At 40.5% G+C, this 20740-nt stretch overlaps 1 protein-coding gene across 2 annotated transcripts in view; it reads right to left on the bottom strand.

Annotated features, from left to right (window-relative positions):
* Window positions 1–1086: 1086 nt before the first annotated feature.
* Window positions 1087–20740, bottom strand: part of LYPLA1 (lysophospholipase 1) — a 160990-nt gene continuing 141336 nt past the window's right edge. Inside the window, exons 8-10 of one of the 2 annotated variants that reach the window (XR_004538334.1) lie at window positions 11711–11853; window positions 9801–9980; window positions 1087–3174 (exon numbers count right to left, since the gene is read on the bottom strand). Coding sequence is in view for 1 of the 2 variants with exons in the window: in XM_033933657.1 (XP_033789548.1) it covers window positions 3121–3174; window positions 9801–9980 (234 nt within the window). In the remaining variant the exon portion in view is untranslated. The remainder of the gene's footprint in view (window positions 3175–9800; window positions 9981–11710; window positions 11854–20740) is intronic. The other variant, XM_033933657.1, reaches the window with a different exon arrangement.

Raw genomic sequence — 20740 nt, 5'->3', positions numbered from 1 at the left:
ATTTCATTGAGTGCCCCCTTGTACTTGAGGTTCCCCATAGTTTGAAAAATCTGTCCCTGTCCACTTTTTCTATGCTCTTCATGATCTTGAAGGTTTCTATCATGTCTCTTCTAAGTCATCGCTTTTCCAGCAAGAAAAGCCCCAGCTTTTTCAGTCTGTCAGTATATGAGGTCCCCCATACCCTTTATTAGCTTAGTTGCTCTTCTCTGGATAATGACATGGTGACAGAATGTCACCATCCCCCGCAGATAACCGCAACAAACCATACCATGTCATTCTTTAGTGTCTATCTCAAATTCAGTTCTTCTACACAAGCATTCTTCAATTCAAGGCTTGAGGGTCAATGGTTGTGCCCATTCATACTCCGATTCTAACCTGTCTCTAAAGAATGAGATGGGGATAGTTCCCATGGTTATCCGCAGGGACTGTGACAAATTCTGTCACGGTGTCATTCTTTAACTTTTATTTGCAGTATAACTTTACCGCGGAGAACCATCTTTTGATCCATACTGCTTTGGGAGATGCTACTGAGGTTGCCCCTGATGAAGGATACGAAACGGGGCTCTGTAGGGCAATCAGCTGGCACTTCGTATGATATAATAAACAGCGGTTTGCAGATAAGTTCCTGTTTTTCAGCCATTTTATTAAGGTTTTAAAATTCACCAGGCTTTATATTTCTCAGGAACTTTTTCACCAATGTCATTTAAAAGCATTATTGATTTATTTATTTCAATCCTATTTAAATTTAATTCTCCACACTATATAGACACCAGGGTTTTTGGGCGATTGATAACAATTTTTGCATTTATTTATAGTCTAAAGAGAAAAAGAAAAAAAGTTTAAAAACAACTTTTGCACTATGAATTATAGATTTTTAGATTAGCCCACAGAGTGTTTTAAAATGATGTGAGTGGGTAATATCTGCCAAGCATGTTGGTGCATTTGGTGGTGTTGAACCCTGGTGAACTCGGATAAAACCTTTCACATGAGTTCCCACTTACTGATGTAACACTGTTTATAATTTCCAAACATTTGGTACAAGGGGCTCAGTTAGCCTGAAACCCTTCAGGTGTCTGGAGAATAGAGAGCAGGTCTGGTTTTTGGAGATTCTTTAACTTCAACCAGGCAGCTATGTAAGGAGTCCTTTTCTGCATCTAAAATATGCTTTACATGTGCAATTTTGATTAGACAAAAATTTTGAAGTCATAGTAAAATAAAAAAAATTAATTAAAAACAAAGCAAGAAAGCATAGTTTGTCCTTTAACCACAAATCAAAAGGACTTTAAGCAGTTTACCTTTATTAAAACCATTTGCAATTTATCCTCCTTAAGCATTAGTATGCAGCATTAGGGTACAGAAAGTGTAGGGGATACCAATTATGTGGACAGTTAACAAGTATTTAAAACAGCCACCACCTCTTTCTTTATGAAAGAGCATGCATAGATATATGGTTAAGAAATTCTGCAGAGTGCCACAAAGATTTTACTGTTAAGCTATCTAGCAATTTATTATACCTTCTTTGCTGTAATACACTTCTTATACAAATCTTTGACTCGGGGAGAAAAACACACCATCACACAGCTTATTTAAACAGCCCAAAGCTTTGGATTGCAACAAATTGAAATTTTTTTTTCAAGATTATACATTAATACAGACTAACACACCAGCACTACTTATTTTCTTCAAACAATTCACATGTTAATTTCTTTGCTCTTTCTTCCTGTTGACATTATTCCCAATCTTCTCTTATATGCCTTGCAGAGATTATGAAATTAATGATAAAGAATCTTATTTGCAACAAGCCTTTATATAGAGAAAATATTGTAACAAACTTTGGACTCCTTTTACAAAGATGCAGTAGAGGTTTCTACCGTGGGCCAGTGAGGTAAGTGCTCCAAAGCTCATAGGAATTATATGAGCATTGGAACATTTATCTCGCCATCCCACAATAGAAACCTCTACCTCCGGTTTTGTAAAAGCCAGCATTTCTGAAGAACGTTAAGCTCTTATCTTAATCAACTTTTCCAGGAATGGTCTCTATCAAAGTTTGCCACAGAACTGTAACATGGGAAATAGTCATGGCTCTAAAAATGAAATAATAATTGAGCTTGTCTCAATTTTACCCCACTGCAGAGAGATATACTTTTGTTTTTCTTGAACTCAGAATTACATTTCCAAGCATAAAATGAAACCTACCTCTCTCTATCTGTAGATTCTGACATCTAGCTAAAGGGCAAGTAATATCTGATGAAAGTAGTTATTCATGAAAATGCTCTTATGATAGCATTTTAGTTGTAATCTGAATAAGTAACACGTGTTCGTGTTATCATTCAACAAATTGTGAACATAAATATCTTATTTCCTCTATCATGCAATAATAAAATAAAAAATTGACTGGAAACTTTCTGCAATAAATCATTCAATGTTCATTTTTATCAAAAGGAGGCATATACATGTTCTACCACATTAGTTTGGGAAGAATTTATTGAAAAAGTCAAGAGCCAAATATACTTTTGTTTGCTGTGTGATTACTCAAAGGAAAAAAAAAAAGCTGATTCTGAAAAAAATAACCCTTAATAGTATGTAAAACATAACAATAGGATTGGCATGGGTTGACAATGTGACAACAGAACTGCTTGTACTCTTTACCCCATGCTCACTGATAAATTATATGTAATACTTATTATGGATTGCACATATGGTAAGCACAAATTTGCTTGAAATAATGTAGAAGAAAAATCTCCTACTGAACATTTTAAATTCACATGTGCAACATGTTTTAAAAGTCTATTTGATAAGAGTAATTTGTAATCATCCATACCGATATTAAAAAAATCCATACAATCAGGTGTCAGAATGTTATGTTTTACAATAAAAGTATGTCCCACCAAAATCGAGACAATAATCCGCTGCCAGGTTTCCATAATACCTGCTGTACTATACGTGATTAACATTTGAAAGGAGGATCACTTCTTGAAAGAACATGTACTCCTTGTTATTGATATCTGACAGTAATTAACAATCCAAGATTTAAAATTATCTCAGCAGGGCATGGGAAAAGATGTGTATTCGACCATGGTCGGTGCTGGTGTACTTGTATAGAAGGCCTCTTGAATAAAATCAATCTGTTGGAGGTAGATGTTTCTCAATAAATTGCTTTATGTCTGCCATTTCCTGTTTAAAGATGAAATGGTACAGAAAATATTAGTTATACAAAACTGTTACTACTAAGAAATAGTTCTGCTTAATTTTCTCAAATAAAATTTACAATTCAACTAGATATTTATAAATTTAAAAAAAATCCTGAAAATAACTATGGATACTACATAAAATGAAATGATTTTGGCCTGCATATCCCTCCAAAACATTCTTCCACATGTGCACAGTGTCCCCTAAGTATTTCTTTCCAAATGCTATGGACTAAATTTAGCAAATGGTGCCTAAATTTGGGCCCTGGAAGCAAAAAGGAGTGTTGAGCACTGTTCTATAAGTTAGTGCTCCGAGTTGACCACTGTTTATAGAATAGCGCTTAATGTCAAGGATCTTGTGACAAATTTTGGGTGGGAAGAGTTACACCAACTGAAACCTAGTGTAAATCATGATGCCTAAATTAGGCATGGATCTCCTGTGTTCTATATTAAGCGCATCTATAGTCAACACCCCTGACTCGCTCATGCCCCTCCCAAGGCCACACCCAAATCAGTTACACACAAATCTTTATAGTAAGAACATAAGAAGTTGCCTCTGCTGGTAAGACCAGAGTTTTATCGCGCCCAGCAGTCCGCTCCTGCGGCGGCCCATCAGGTCCCTGACCTGTAAGGTGATCGTTGTCTAAACCCTTAAATCCCCTTATCCTTCTATCTAAGCCCTTTCATAACCTATCTCTACCTCTAACTGTATCCCTCAATCCTCTTGTCCATCAGGAATTTATCCAATCCTTCCTTGAAGCCCGGTAGGGTACTCTGTCCTATCACAATCTCAGGAAGCGCATTCCAAGTGTCCACCACCCTCTGAGTGAAAAAGAATTTCCTGGCATTGGTTCTAAACCTGTCCCCTTTCAATTTCTCTGAGTGCCCCCTTGTTCTTGTGGTTTCCAATAGGCTGAAGAATCTGTCCCTTTCTACCTTTTTTATACATTTCATGATCTTGAAAGTCTCTATCATGTCTCCTCTGAGTCTGCGCTTTTCCAGGGAGAAAAGCCCCAGCCTTTCTAACCTGTCTGCGTAAGAAAGGTTTTCCATCCCTTTTATCATTTTCGTCGCTCTTCTCTGAACCCTCTCAAGTATCGCCATGTCCTTCTTGAGGTACGGTGACCAAAATTGGACACAGTACTCCAGATTCGGGCGCACCATCGCGCGATACAGTGGCATGATGACTTCCTTTGTCCTGGTCGTAATACCCCTCTTAATAAATAGCCAACATTCTGTTTGCTTTCTTTGAGGCTGTTGCACATTGTGCCGTTGATTTCATTGTTGTATCCACCAGCACACCCAGGTTTATTTCAAGGTTACTTTCCCCTAGCACTGATCCTCCCATTTCTTATCTGAATATCGGGTTCTTCTTTCCTATATGCATGACCTTGCATTTGTCTATATTAAAGTTCATTTGCCATTTATTTGCCCACTCTTCCAGTTTGTTTAGGTCCCTTTGTAGGTCTTCACATTCTTCCTTGGTTCTAACCCTGCTACAGAGTTTGGTATCATCCGCAAATTTTATAACTTCACACTTCGTCCCCGCTTCCAGGTCATTTATAAATACATTGAACAGCAGCGGTCCGAGCACTGACCCCTGCGGAACACCGCTCGTGACCCCCCTCCAGTCCGAGTAGTGGCCCTTTACTCCAACCCTTTGCTTTCTGCCTGCCAACCAGTGTTTAATCCATCTGTATACGTCCCCTTCCACCCCATGGTTCCACAGCTTCCTAAGTAGCCGCTCATGAGGTACCTTGTCAAAGGCTTTTTGGAAGTCGAGATAAATGATGTCTATGGGTTCCTCTTTGTCCATCTGACTGTTTATCCTTTCAAAGAAGTGCAGTAAGTTCGTTTGGCATGATCTTCCCTTGCAGAAGCCATGCTGGCTCGCCTTCAGTTGTCCATTTTTTTCTATGTGCTCCCAGAAGTTGTCTTTTATCAGTGCTTCTACCATCTTGCCCGGAACTGAAGTCAAGCTTACCGGCCTGGTTACCCCTCGATCCCTTTTTGAAAATAGGTGTGACATTTGCTATTCTACAGTCCTCCGTGATCTCCCCAGTTTTCAAGGAGAGGTTACAAATTTGTCGTAGTGTTCCCGCTATTTCATTCCTTAGTTCTTTTAGCACCCTTGGGTGGATTCCGTCCGGGCCTGGTGATTTGTCACTCTTCAATTTATCTATCTGTTTGAGGACATCCTCATGGCTTATCTCTATTTGCGACAGTTTTCTTCTTGATCTCCACTTATGATCTCTGGTACATTTGATGTGTCTTCGCTTGTGAAGACTGACGAGAAGAACTTGTTTAACCTGTCAGCTACCTCTTTCTCCTCCTTTACCACTCCCTTTCTGTCTCCATTACTCAAACTGCATATATAAATTTGGTACTTGTCCAAATTTGCACTCAATTTTTGAGTGCCATTTATAGAATTTGGTATTTATAGAAATAGCATATCATAACTTTTTCAGCAGAAGCTTTCTTCTTGCCATCCTCTACTCGACAGTCATGATTCGTGTGAATTTTGAAACTGTTGAATAATCAACATATTTTCTGGTCTCAGCGAGAGATCTCCTTCATTCTTTTAAACTTAGGCCTTAGAGACCTTTAGTAGTTTCCTTAACTCACAGCTACGGATTCTGGAGGGACTGCCTGATCAAGGCGATGTGTTGGTGGGGCCAAACTATTTCCATTTCTACCATGATGAACCAGACAGTACCTCAAGAGATATTCAAACACTTCAAAGTTTTATTATAATTTTCCCCAATCGATATCTTTAAATTGAGCTCAGAGATTTCATGAGCTCTTTGATTGGCATGTTTAGAGCTATGCTTCAGATTCACTTCATATAACACAAACAGTTTGAGTCTTCATCCAGCAGTAAGCAAATCAGTTCAATTACTGTTATTGTGAACAGTATCTAGGAGGGCTCCGATAAACTGAAGAGTCTGAGAAGGCTACAGTTGAGACTTGGGAAAGTTGATTTTGAATCCCAAATGTTGCAGGAAAAATATAGTCTGTTGCGACGCTATGATGGCATATTATTGATCAGATTACAGTACGGTGGAAGAATAGTGATCTGGAAAGGTTTTTGAATTACCACGAGCAGAAATTAATTTTTGAGTTAAGAGCTGTCAGCCCTACGGAACTGAACGCTGAGATAGAATGGATGACGTTGCTTTGAAAGTAGGAGGGCTTTGCATGGAGAACTCTGTGATTGGATGAATGATGGTTGACTTTGTATTTAATTGTTGCATTGAGACGCCCTCGCCATATTAGAATAGCACAGAAAGTGTGCTGGTCTGATCTAAATGGTGAGAATATGTGTTTATAGATATTTAACTTTTTTGTTAGATTTTCTGTTAAACTTTTCTAATGGTGCTTCATATTTATTATAGGGGACTTTCCTTGAAACAGCTAATAGCGAAATGCAAATTCATGTCGGAGTCCCTCCTTGCTGCTAATTAAGATAAGTGCTTACTGGCATGATATTAATCGTTATAAAATGCATGAATAAATTTGACCGATAAGGAGACTCGCTACAGAATACTCAAATTGTACATGAAATAGATAATTTGAGTGTAGCCCTGAGGTCAATTGAAGATTAGAAGACCATGAGAAATTCAAGATGTGAATGACTGATGAAGATATTTATTGAAGCATACTAGAAGTTTGGAGTAAATTGGACAATAACCTTTCTGCATTCTATTTTAAGAGTGTTGATATTTTGGACAACAATGCCATATTTTAGACATCTTTCTTTTTTGAAAATATGCCCCTTAATGTAAGCCAGGAGTGTCCAACCTCAATCTTCACCTGGTAAGGTTTTCAGGATTTCACCAATGGATATGCATGAGATCTATTTGCATACAATGGAAGAACATAAGAATTGCCACTGCTGGGTCAGACCAATGGTCCATCATGCCCAGAAGTCCGCTTCCGTGGTGGCCCTTAGGTCAAAGACCATTGCCCTAACAGACTAACCTTACCTGCGTACATTTCAGTTCAGCAGGAACTTGTCTAACTTTATTTTGAATCCCTGGAGGGTGTTTTTCCCTATAACAGCCTCCGGAAGAGCGTTCCAGTTTTCCACCACTCTCTTGGTGAAGAAGAACTTCCTTACATTTGTACGGAATCTATCCCCTTTTAACTTTAGAGAGTGCCCTCTCATTCTCTTTACCTTGGAGAGGGTGAACAATCTGTCTCTATCTACTAAGTCTATTCCCTTCATTATCTTAAATGTTTCGATCATGTCCCCTCTCAGTCTCCTCTTTTCAAGGGAGAAGAGGCCTAGTTTCTCTAACCTCTCAATGTACGGCAACTCCTCCAGCCTCTAACCATTTTAGTCGCTCTTCTCTGGACCCTTTCGAGTAGTACTTTGTCCTTCTTCATGTACAGCAACCAGTGCTGGATGCAGTATTCCAGGTAGGGGCGTACCATGGCCCAGTACAGCAACATAATCACCTTCTCCGATCTGTTCATGATCCCCTTCTTAATCATTCCTAGCATTCTGTTCACCTTTTTTGCAGCCGCTGCGCATTGCGCGGAAGGCTTCATCGACTTGTCAACCAGTACTCCCAAGTCTCTTTCCAGGGGGTCTCTCCGAGTTCCGCACCAGACATCCTGTATTCGTGTATAAGATTTTTGTTACCGACATGCATCACCTTACACTTATCCACATTAAACCTCATTTGCCATGTCGCGGCCCATTTCTCGACCGTGTTTATGATCCATTGCAGGTCTTCACAATCCTTCTTAATCTTCACTACTCTGAATATCTTTGTATCGTCCGCAAATTTAATCACCTCGCTCGTCGTACCAATTTCCAGGTCGTTTATGAATATGTTGAAGAGCATGGGCCCAAGCACCGAACCCTGCGGCACTCCACTCATGACTCTTTTTCAGTCCAAGTATTGTCCATTTACCTCCACTCTCTATTTCCTACCCACCAACCAGTTTTTAATCCACGTGAGTATTTCACCCTCGATTCCATGGCTCGCAATTTTTTGAGTAGTCGTTCATGCAGGACCTTGTCGAATGCCTTCTGAAAATCCAGATATACAATGTCAACCAGCTCGCCCTTGTCTATCTGCCTGTTTACTCCCTCGAAGAAGTGCAGCAAGTTCATCAAGCAAGATCTTTCCTTGATGAAGCCATGCTGGCTGGTCCTCATCAGATTGTGTCCATCAAAGTAATCAATGATGCGGTCCTTTATCAGCGCCTCTACCATCTTTCCTGGTACCGAGGTCAGGCTCACTGGTCTGTAGTTTCCCGGATCTCCCCTCAAACCTTTCTTAAAGATCGGCGTAACATTCGCCACTTTCCAATCTTCCTGAAACCTTCCCGATTTGATTGACAGATTGGCTATTATTTGAAGCAGTTCAGCCATAGCCTCTTTCAGTTCCTTGATTACCCTCGGATGGATGCCATCCAGTCCCGGGGATTTATCATTTTTAAGCCTATCAATCTGCAGTGTAAGCAAATAAATCCCATGCATATTCATTGGGAAAATCCTAGATTACAGCCCTTGAGGACTAGGTTCTCTGGATACTGCAAATGGCGATCAAGATTCTCTTTTTATTCTGATCTTTATATTTAATGAGAGAGAGAGAAAAAGAGGGAGGTCTTTCTTCTATGTAGTTCTTATTGCTGCAAATCAAAGGAAATTGTGTGCCCTGCTATACAGATACTCATCAGAACCTTGCAGAGCAAGCCATCAAATACAGGCTTCCTTGACAATGCTCGGGGCCTTGCCTCTGCCGGGCTCCTCCGTATGACGCAACTTCCTTTCTTTGTAAAAAAAGGAAGTAGTGTCATAAGGAGCCCAGTAGACGGAAGGCCACGAGAATCGTTGAGCAAGCCTGTGTAGAGACTGGCTTGCTCTGCAAGGTGTGTGCCAGTGGCAGGGAGAGAGGTAAGCTGGCGGGAGCTGCCAGACCCACAAGCAGGGGATGGGTGGGCTGGAGAAGCCAGACCCACAAACGAGGGTGGGGCTAGGCTGGAGCCACTGGACCCACGATGGTGTGATATTAGGGAGCTGTGGTGGGTGGGGTTCCCTGTGAGAACAAAGCTTTTTACTACTCCAGGAAGCAGTGAAAAAGGTTTGTCCCCATGCTAGCGGTGAACCGATATAAATTGTACCTGTTCGGTCACCTGCGGAAAAGGGTCACCATGTCATTCTCTACAGTTAATGAAATAATCAAATTTTCTGTTGGAGTGCTCCAATAATTTTAAGCTAACATGTTAATTTGCTAGCTTCTGTTTTCATAAATATTTCTATTGCCCCCGCTACTTCAGAATTGGTTGAATCTTAATTTTCAATATCAACACATTCCCCCTATTCATAACTTTCCCCATTCCCTTCCAACCACAGTGAGAGTCCTTGGCAAGAGACTACAGGGACTGTAACAACTCCTAGAACCTATTACATACACACATGATTTTGGCTACTATATATTGTGCAATGATTATATCCAAGACTATGAACAGTGTCTCTAATATTATTAACATCCCATACAGAATCTGGCTTGGAAATCAAATCTAGGCACAGCATTGCATTGCCATTGAAGTACTGTTGACCCGTTATGTTCCATTTTAATAATGGAAAATACTAACCTGGGGGCAGGAGCTGTGTGTCATACCAGAGTAAACCTTGTATTGTATGTTTGCTGGATTTATTACAGTCTTTAGTTTTTCAACAGTAAGAGCAGCAAATAAAGGAGGAACCAAAGGGTCACAATCTCCATGGCACTGGATAACAGGAATGTCCTTGTTGATACTAGTACCAGCAGCCGCCTTCAAATACAAGAAAATGGGGGTAAAAAGGAAGCTGTAAGAAAACCCCACTACTACACCAACATTGTTATTTTTTCACAAATGTGTACTTTAAAGGGTTCAAATGAAGCTACAATAGTATTCTGCTGAAGCTCAAGATAACGACTTGAATTTTATAATCTTATTACTACTATTCTTTTATTTATACACTGGTTTTCTTTTCTGTTAAAAGAAGAGACAAAACCCAACAGAAGAGAGATAGAATGGCAAGGCAAAAGTAGAACTCCTGGTATTCAACCCCCCTTCCCCGCCAAAAAAACCCCACCAACACCACATTACTATAGTCCAACATAACATTTAACAAAGTAATTTACAAGTCAAGTCCTACGAGGTATACCTGCTATAACTATTTTGAGAATGCTAGATTTCTATGCACACTCCAGACAGATCAAATATCTTTTTAAAAAAAACAAACCAAAACCCCTACAACTAGTTATAAGTAATCTTATATAATTTAATAACAGTGTCTGTGGCAACAATGGAATCTTATCTACATAGGATTACCCAATGGGCAGCAAGATGAATATTGAAGAGTCAGGAAGTTCTGAAGCTAAATATCAGCTAAGATTATGATTTTTAGATGTGTTCATAGGATGGCATTTTTAAGTAGTCCACAAGTCTGGATAACAAGATATAAGAAAGCAAATTATCCAGACTTACCCTACCTACAGTAAGATATTTGGAAGCTGCAACTGAGATTGCTTAATATCTAGCTATAGCTCAAATAAGTTAGATTAAAGAAAATCCTCAATTTAAAAACTGAGGCGGAAGAACCACTTACATAAAAACTGGAATTCATTTACTTGAAAAAGTCCTTCAACTGCATTCCACCAAGGAAGTTGCCTCCTTGGTGGGGGGGAGAAGAAAGGAAGGAAAATGCAGGAAAGGCTGCAGGCACACTGGCAAGTCCCTCAGAAGAGAAATTTATTTTGAGGGATATGCTGGACTGGGTAAAGGGGAAGAAATTCCAGAGCTCTTTTAAGGTACACCAGTGGGAGGGAGGAAGCAGCTCAAGGAAAGGGAAAAAGGCCAGAACTGGGATGAGGAGGAAGAAAAAGAAATGATAGGTCCACAAATACATGAAAGGGAGAGAGATGGTAGACAGTAGGATGGAGAAAGGGATGAGAAATATTGTGCCAAGGGTGACAGGGAGGACAATTGGAAAGAAAGATGTAGGGCCCAGGAATGGAAGAGAGGGATAAATGCTGGACCTGGGGGTTGGAGGGATGGCAGAAGAGAGGGAGCAATATTGAGATCATGGCAGAGGGGAGATGCTGAACAATGGGAGTGAAGTGGGAGAAAGGGATAAATGCTGGACATGGGTGAAAGGAGAGACACTGATCAAAGGGAAGGAAGGAGGAAGGAGATAGGTTGAACTCAGAGATGACGGGAGGGTGAGATGGAAAAAGAGGGAGAAATGCTGGACCTTGGGTGTAGAAGGGAGGGAAGAATATAAGTGATATGCTTGATCATGGTAAAGGAAGAGAAGAAAAGGGAGTGCAATATTCGGGACCACTGGGTGGGGGGGGTAGAGTGGAGGAACGAAAGGTAGACTAGGAAAATGCCAGAGGCTGGAGAAAAAGGAACAGATGGCAGATTTATATTAGAAGACCTGCTTCTAGAGCAGTGGTTCCCAACCAGCCAGTAGGGTTTTGGGGATAGTCCTAAAGAAAAAGAGATTATGTACTTACCCTGGAAAGCTCTTTTCCAATAGATAGGTGAAACATTCTAGACAGATGGTAGCATCCCTATGGATGCTTGCCACTGCAGAAGGAATCCACTCTGGATTTTTCCTTTTGCCTCTGCTGTACTTCACTGTGCTCCTTAACTCCACCTGCAGTTAGTACCCAAGCACAGAGAGACACCCAATAAATGTGAAATAGAGGCACCTGTAACAACAGGCTTAGAAACAAACTGTTCTGCTCAAGAAATCAACAGTAATGTTAACTGCCAACAAAGGCTTCAAAGAAGCCCAGAAACTGCTCCCATATAAAACATATACAATATACAGAAATTTTCCCTGCCCCTAAGGGCTGACAAACATCCAAGAATCAGCTTGGAGAAGCATAAACAGACTAAAACAGTATGCAGGTGCAGGAAGGACATGGCAGGAGTCTAGAATGTCTCATCTATCTACTGGAAAAGAGCTTACCAGGGTAAGTACATAATCTCTTTTTCCAGTGCAATAGGAAAGTCATTCTATACCAGACATGGGCAACTCCGGTCCTCGAGGGCCGGAATCCAATCGGGTTTTCAGGATTTCCCCATGAGATCTATTTGCATACACTGCTTTAATACATATTCATTGGGGAAATTTTGAAAACCCGATTGGATTCCGGCTCTCGAGGACCAGAGTTGCCCATGTCTGTTCTAGACAGATGAGACGTACAAGAGCATTCCCCATAAAACTAGGATAGACTTAGTGCGCCAGCCATAAGACCAAGGACCCTAGGGCAGAATCCTGTCCTAGAATGATTGGGTGGTGAGGCGGCACATTCGCCTTCATGTCTCTGAGTATAAGCTTCAATAACTGTCAAATGAGATTTGTTTAAATTTTTCTGTAAAAGTAATAGAGTGACTATTCAATAATAGTTACCATATCCCTTTTTTAGTCACTCAACATTTGCCCTTTTCTTTATTTTAAAAAAAGTTGAGGAGCATCCACAGCCTCACTCTCCAGTGTGCACAGTCGAGAGAGACAGGGACGTGCGACAAAAGACATAGAAACATGATGGCAGATAAATGCCAAAGCAGCCAACGTCACCGAAGAAGTTTAATGCCTAAAGTAGCTATGTCATGATTCTCCGGAGGACCACATCTACAGGGCACTCCTGCATATCTTTTAGCTTCACACCACCATCATTGGTAGAGATGTGCATTTAGTCACCTGTGCAACCAAAAGCTGCTGACATTCCTGCGCCAGAGGATACAAGAGTGACATGGCTCTGGCTATTTTAAGAGCACCTTCCGGAGAGTGATACTGCTCCAAGATCAGAATGTTCATATCAGGGTGCCAGGGAAAGATAGCAGACTGCAAGTGCACACCACAAAGCCAGGAGGAATAAGTGGCTGGAGCCGACTGAGTGACTATATTCAACTCCTGCAAAGACTCCAAAATAAGATCTGGTAAAGCCGCAGACTTAAATGTGGTACAGTGGGATTATCCCCAGGATCCAAAACCCCAAAGGAATCTGCAGATCCAGCACAGTGTCCCTGATTTCCTATTCCGGGAAGTGCTGGTCATCTGCATCAGGATCCCCCAGATCAGGATCAGGCAGCACAAGAACAGCGGCAAGTTGAACCGAGCACGTGTCCAAAGGAGCAATGCCACTGATAGATGCCTCGGAGAATGATTGGCACTGCGCCGGAAGTGAACGTCATTTTTGAAACTCGTTCCTCAAAAATTTCAAGTGTGAGAAAGTGTCCAGCTCCTGGGGCATAAAATCACCCTTAGATAACTTAATTTTGTGTTTCAAGGGCTGCGGGAGATTGCTCTGAAAATGCTAAATTTGCACAATCCTGGCAAAAATCCACATGAGAAGAGCCTAAGGACTCCATCCCAATGAGTTTCACTCAACCCATGCTTAACAGTAGGTGAGACCAATTCAAGAACGGTCCTGAGCACCAAAGAAAACTATGCAGGCTGGCTAACAGGTACCCACTGGGATTAGCTTGTCAGCTACAGACTGAAGTCTGTGTGTTCTCAAAGCAGGCAGAGCTGAAAACGCTCCACGCATCAGAAACCCTGAGAAAAGGATGAAAAATACACTAAATAAAATAAAATGTGGGGAGCAGAACAAACATTCCTGCAGGCACTCATGCAAAAGGAAGGAACTACAGGTAGAGCTAAGGAACCCAGTGAAGTACAGCAGAGTTAAAAGGAAAAATCCAGAGTGGATTCCTTCTGCAGTGGCATGCAGCCATAGGGATACTACCAATCTGTGTAGAATGCCTCATCTATTGCACTGGAATATGCATAAGAGAGATTTGCATTTAATGTAGGTGGAGACATGCATGCAAATCTGCCCCATGCATATTCATTAGGGATATCCTGAAAACCTGGCTGGTTGGTGGTTCTCCAGAACAGAGTTGGGAACCACTCAGAACGCCGCTGCAGACAGAGAAACCATCCTGCAATCCACTGAATTCCAGATACTTCATTATTTAGTTTCTGCAGTCACATGAAAAGTATTCTAATAATATTCTTATGAGATTTGAAGATAAAATATTTATAGTCCTCTCCCTTCAGCAGCCTTCCAACATTATACTGTCCGTGGCTTCCCTTTCTGTTTTCTGTCTGCTGTGGTCCACCCGGGCGGAAACAGGAAGTTGCATGTCATTGGAGATGAGCCACGGACAATGTTGCTGAATCACTGCAGAGGCCGGCAGATTTTTCAGGGTGATGGTGACATCGGATTAGCATGGGAGAAAACACATATTGGGCTGTGAGGAGAGAGGGCCCGGCACGGGAGGGAAGACATGCTGGGCTGTGAAGAGAGAGATTGGACCTGGGGTGGTGTGGAGGAAGAGGGAAAGAGATACTTGAAAGGAGAACTGTTGGGAAGAGAAAGGGAAAAATGGTGGACCTGGGGGGGAGGGGAGGGAGGCAGGCAGACAGGGAGAGAAATGGGATGGGGGCAGTTGGGAAGAGAAAAGGTGAGAAGTTGGATCTGGGGATGGAAGGGAGAGAGAGAGGCAGCATTTTTTTTCCTTCTATCTCACTGTTCAGAATCAAGAGGGGAGGAAAGAAGAACAGAAAAGAGAGGGAGGAAAATGTTGGACCAAGGGAAAAGAAAAGGAGAGATGTGGTAATGGGGAGTAGATAGAAGGAAATAGGAGAATGGGAAAAGAGTGAGATGGGAAATGGGAGAGCTACAGCATGAGAGGAGATGGAAAAATGATAGGTAGCTGAAAATTTAAAAAGAGGAATGAGATTTGAGTGGACAGAGGCAAAAAAGAAAAGAAAAACTTAAGAAAGCTGAATGGGAAAAATCAATATGTTGGAGACAGGCATAAGGAGAGAATGGAACAAGAGAGAAGAGGAGAAAAAATGGACAGCAGACACTGGAAAGAAAATTAGAAGATACACAAAAAGCAGAAAGAGAGACTGGGACCAAGATGATGGAAAAGCAAAATGATCAGACAACAAAAGGTAGAAAAAAATAATTTTGTTTTCTATTTTGTGATTACAATATGTCAGATTTGAAATGTGTATCCTGTTAGACAGCAAGCGTGAACTAGAACCTAAAAGAGAGAGGAAAAGTCTTTTTTATTTATTTTGTTTATACCACAGAGCCGGTGTTGGGTTGGAGAGGTTGTATCCCTATACTTGTACTAAGATTAAGGGGGGTCTTTTACTAAGGCATGCTAGCCGATTTAGCGCTAACGTGCCCATTATATTTTATGGATGCGCAAAATTGGCTAGTGCGCCTTAGTAAAAGACCCCATAAGTATATTAATAAAAAAATTTGGCCCACAACTTAGCCCGTGTTTTAGATTTTGGCCCCTTATGCGATTTGAGTTTGACACCTTTGCAATAAGACTGATGTCATATAGCCAAATCCGGACTAATTAGAGATTCTTTGAGGGACATGAGTGTTTCAAAGACAAAAATTTAGTGATATTAAAGGGACAAAAATCTTAAGGAAAAACTTATACCATCCAAACTGCCAAATCTTGCAGATATGAGATCTTTGCCTGAGAACTCCAATATCATCTTGGGTCATGCAGCATGTGGGAAATGTTCAGTCTGCACACATTGTCTTGAGACCTTGGAATTTATTAATCCAAAGATCAGCCACAAGTATAAACTACTCCAATTCCTCCAACTGCAATTCGTACGGAGTCATTTATATTATCCAATGTCCATGCCCATCAGTTTACATAGGCAAAACTAAAAGGATGGTTAAGACACGGACCATTGAACACCGCAGCAATATTAGGAGGGATCGCATCAGCTCTGCTGGTTTCACATTGGGAAACGCACAATCATACCATCAGTGAATTTTTTTGTTTTTAAGATAATTAAAGCTAATTCAAGAGGAGGAAATTTGGATACCATCTTGCTGCAAGAAAAGAAACGGACTATACATGATTTAAATACTTTACAACCTCATGGTTTAAATATAGAAACTGATTAGTGTATTCCTTTAGACATACATCCATATTTTCCTCTGGTCACTTTTTCTTATGTTGCATTTGTTAAGACAGGTTATCTAATGTGCATTCAGTCTTGTTCGTTTCCTTCGCTATTAAAACATTCCCATATTTAACTATACATTTGTTTATACAGTAAAAACACTTTTTGTGCTTTTTTAAATTTACCATACACCCCCCAGTCTCTATTTGACAAATGATGGTCATTGTGTTTTTCACTTGAACACTAATTTTAGTTTCCTATTTTCCTTGATTTAGTGCCTATGGCTATGATCCAGTGTCCATGGTTATGTCTGGCATTTCAAGTTAGACACATACCTTGAGGCTAGCATTGTGTTTACAATTTTTTTTCTCTTAAACATGTTAAATATTATTGTATATGCATAATGGCCAATATTTTTAATTCATATTCATCCTTTCTTATTTCTTCCTCTTTGACTGCTGTCCCTTGTTCTCCATTTTCTTTTATTTTTGTTTCCCTTTTCTTCAAGTGTTGCCACATCTTCTTTACTCCTTTTCTTTCTTCTCTTCTATTCTAATCCAAGTGCCATTATTATATAGTTTTATTACTTAGTAAGTAACTGACATCTTAATAAATAGCTGACATCTTTGTGGTCCGTTTGACTACACTTGTTCCCCCCTCCCACTCCCCCCCCCTTTTTGTCCCCTTCCTCTTGTTTCGTTCCAATGATAGATTTTTATGCTTTTTTAAATGTCTGGAGTTAAGTGGTTTTATGTAAATATGACCATTTTTTATTTACATAGCATTTTTCAAGCCTTTTAACAGCTGACCTTTGTGGACTAGATCACTGTTCTTCAACCATCGGTCCGTGGACTGGTGCCAGTCCGCAGGAAATTTCTGCCAGTCCACGCAGGGCCGGCAAGATTAAGGTGACCATTGGTCCCGTTTTCAGACCTCCTGTCCCGTTGTCCCCACACACAGCTTCGGGATGCTGAAATGTCCCGATTTCAGAGACAACGTCCCAAAGCTGTGCTTGGGGACAACAGGACGGGCGATCATTTCCTGTCCCTACCTGTCGCGCAAAAAAAAAAAAAAAAAAAAAAAAAAAGCCTCCTCCTTCCTTTCACCTGGTCCACTGCTATCTTACCGCCCTGTTGCTGCTAAAGCCAACACGAAGTATTCTTTCCGACGTCAATTCTGACATCAGAGAGGACGTTCTGGGCCAACCAATCGCTGCCTGGCTGGCCCAGAACGTCCTCTCAGACGTCAGAATTGACGTCGGAAAGAAGACTTCGTGTCGGCTTTAGCAGTAGCAGGGAGGTAAGATAGCAGCAGATCGGGGGAAAAGAAGGAGGGAGGCTTTTTTTTTTTTTTTGCAGGGCAGGGAGGGAAGGAGGTAGACAGGCAGGCAGGCTGGCTTCGGGGGTGGGGGTGGGGCAAAGTCTGGAAGGCAGTGAGAGGGACATAGAAAGGAGGCACTGGGGGCACTAAAGACTTGGGAAGGAGGCACTGGGGCACTAAAGACTTGGGAAAGAGGCACCGGGGGCACTAAAGACTTGGGAAGGAGGCACTGGGGGCACTAAAGACTTGGGAAGGAGGCACTGGGGGCACTAAAGACCTGGGAAGGAGGCACTGGGGGCACTAAAGACCTGGGAAGGAGGCACTGGGGGCACTAAAGACCTGGGAAGGAGGCACTGGGGGCACTAAAGACATGGGAAGGAGGCACTGGGGGCACTAAAGACATGGGAAGGAGGCACTGGGGGCACTAAAGACATAGGAAGGAGGCACTGGGGACCCTAAAGACATGGGAAGGAGGCACTGGGGACACTAAAGACATAGGAAGGGGCACTAAGGACTTGCGAAGGAGGCACTGGAGGCACTAAGGACATAGGAAGGAAAGAAGGAGAGAATAGAAAGGGACAATTCTTGGGCCTGAGTGCAGAAAGAAAGAAATGAAAAAAGGATACACAGACAGAAGGAAACGCAACCAGAGACTCATGAAATCACCAGACAGCAAAGGTAGGAAAAATGATTTTATTTTCAATTTAGTGATCAAAAAGTGTCAGTTTTGAGAATTTATATCTGCTGTCTATATTTTGCACTATATTTGTCTATTTTTCTATAGTTACTGAGGTGACCGAGCTCGCAGAGATGGGGTGGAAACGGAGTTTATAAATTTTAGTCCTAGTAGTTTGCCGGTCCACAAAATAATTCTTTTATTTCTGCCGGTCCACGGGTGTAAAAAGGTTGAAAAACACTGGACTAGATGATTACCCCCTCCCTTTCCCCCTCCCCTTTTTGTCCCCTCCCCTTGTTTCTTCGTTATTAATCCCCCTTTCTTTTGGCACCTGATTTAAAGTATTTGTATGTAAACCTCAACATTTCATTTTTAAGGCTCCTCTTTTTCTCTTTTATTCTATTTGCATAAGTTCCTTACACAGTTTAGTCTGGTCATGAGACCCTCGTTTCATTTGTTTTTTTAAATATTTGCACCTTTTTCCCTTTCACTGTGCTCTGTACGATGCGTTCATGTGACCCCCCACCTTTTTTTTTTTCTCTGTTTTAAAACACCCGAGTAATTTGCACCATTTTTACTTTCACTTTGATAGTGTTTCAAAGTTGCTGCTCGACTGCACACAGTTAGGACATCTCATTCTAATTTTTTTTTTTCTTCCCTCACTTTTTACTTGCCCCCTTTTTGGAATATGTTTTCTCCTGCACTTCCCCAATAACTGATTGTTCTTTTTACTTTCAGTGTTTCTTGTTTCCAGCATCTTTCAAGCATTAGGTACTGCAGTCATATGAATTTCTGTCTGTACTATTTTTTTGGTTACTTCCTGTCTGGTTTTCCTGCACTGGTTATGTTTTTTTCAGTTCTACTCCATCTTAGTTCTGTCACTCATGAACGTTTTAGAGTTCACTGCCTCTGAATTACAATGCAACTTTCTCAAATTACAGTGTGTCCTGCTTTTACTTTTTAAATCATTCAATTTGTTTATGTTACAAATATGGCTTCCTTATTTTGCAATATGTTCTAATTAATCTAGTATTTATGCTATTGTTAGTCCTGCCTGTTAGTGAAGCATTTCATTTGGTGTGGGAGCTTGCTCCACCTATTCTCATACCTTTTTAAAAGCTGCTGTTAGTCTTGCCTGTTTCTGAAGCATTTCAGGTCATAACCTTTCTAGATTGTTTTATCTTACATTATTTTTTATAATTTTAAAACAACATGAATTTTTTAAATATCATTTTATTAATGCTTCTCTTAGGAAGATTAAAAGATGTTTACACCCTACCACTAGATTTAACGACGACAGGAAATATTGGTCTTAATCAGCAGTTAACCTCAAAATTTTCTAATTTAGAGGACCACCCACCCTATCCAATTAAAATTCATACTACCTCATTTAGATCCTTAAGATTCTTCCCTAAAAGATCACGGTCACTGAGATGTATTAAAATTTCATCTTCAATTGACCAATCAATTAAGATCAACTGTGTATATGTAAATGCCCGTTCTATTAGAGGCAAAGCCCAAATCATTAGAGATTGGATAACTGATCAGAACCATGTGGTTTTCTCTGAAACCTGGCTACTTTCTGATGAAGATCCTATCATTAATGATGTGTTACCCCTTCATTACAAAATCATTCCACTCTGTCGAAAAGATAGAAGAGGGGGAGGCACTGCCATTATACTACATGAGACTTTCAATTTTACAATACAAGACTCTTTGATTAAAAATGGATTATAGATAATCTCTTGCAGTCTTAATAGATTAGATTTATTAGACTCTTTAAACTGTATACTGTTCTATTGCCCTCCCGGATCTTGGGCCCAGACCAAACAATTTTTTTATGAATTTATTTTTAATAATTCATTAATTGCCCCCCACTGACTGTTGTTAGGTGATATTAATCTCCATCTGGAAATAGATTCTAATCCAGATATGAATGATTTAAATATTTTTTTAGCTACCTTAGGCTTTCATAAATCTCTCAAACTCAAAAAGATGGTCACCAAGTTGACATGGTTTCCATAACTACTAAAACAGATTACTCACCTAAAATTGAATTATGAGGAGGACGTTGGTCACAGACCCCTTGGTCCGACCACTACATATACTACTTTCTTCTAGATTGGCCTGTGCAATCAAACCCAATCTTGACACAACAAAAACAAAAAATTTTAGTTAGAAAATCTCCTGACCCCATTGAATTTTGGAAATGCGCAGATTCATTCTTAGAAAACAATACTTCTGAATTTCCATCCAATTGGAACAACAACTGTAACACTATCTTAGATTAAATTGCCCCTGAGCACTCCATAAAAAGACGTTCAGATGATGCTAAAAAAAATATGATATTGAATTATTGGAAATGAAGCGTTCTGTAAGACGCCTCGAGAAAAAATGGATAAAATCTAAACTAGCCAAGGATAAAGTAAAATGAAGACTAGAAGTTAAAAATTATAAACTTATGTTAAGGGACAAATGAAAAACTTATTATTCAGCTAAAGTTGGTGCTACTACTTGTAATGTTAAAAACTATTTCAATTAGTCAATAATACATTCAATGTAACACAAAAGAAGCAATCTTCTTAG

This window comes from Geotrypetes seraphini, chromosome 2, assembly GCF_902459505.1.
Source record: "Geotrypetes seraphini chromosome 2, aGeoSer1.1, whole genome shotgun sequence".
In the NCBI taxonomy this organism is placed as follows: domain Eukaryota; kingdom Metazoa; phylum Chordata; class Amphibia; order Gymnophiona; family Dermophiidae; genus Geotrypetes; species Geotrypetes seraphini.
Note: the sequence above shows the minus strand (reverse complement) of the source record. Positions and strands in the feature narration are given on the sequence as shown.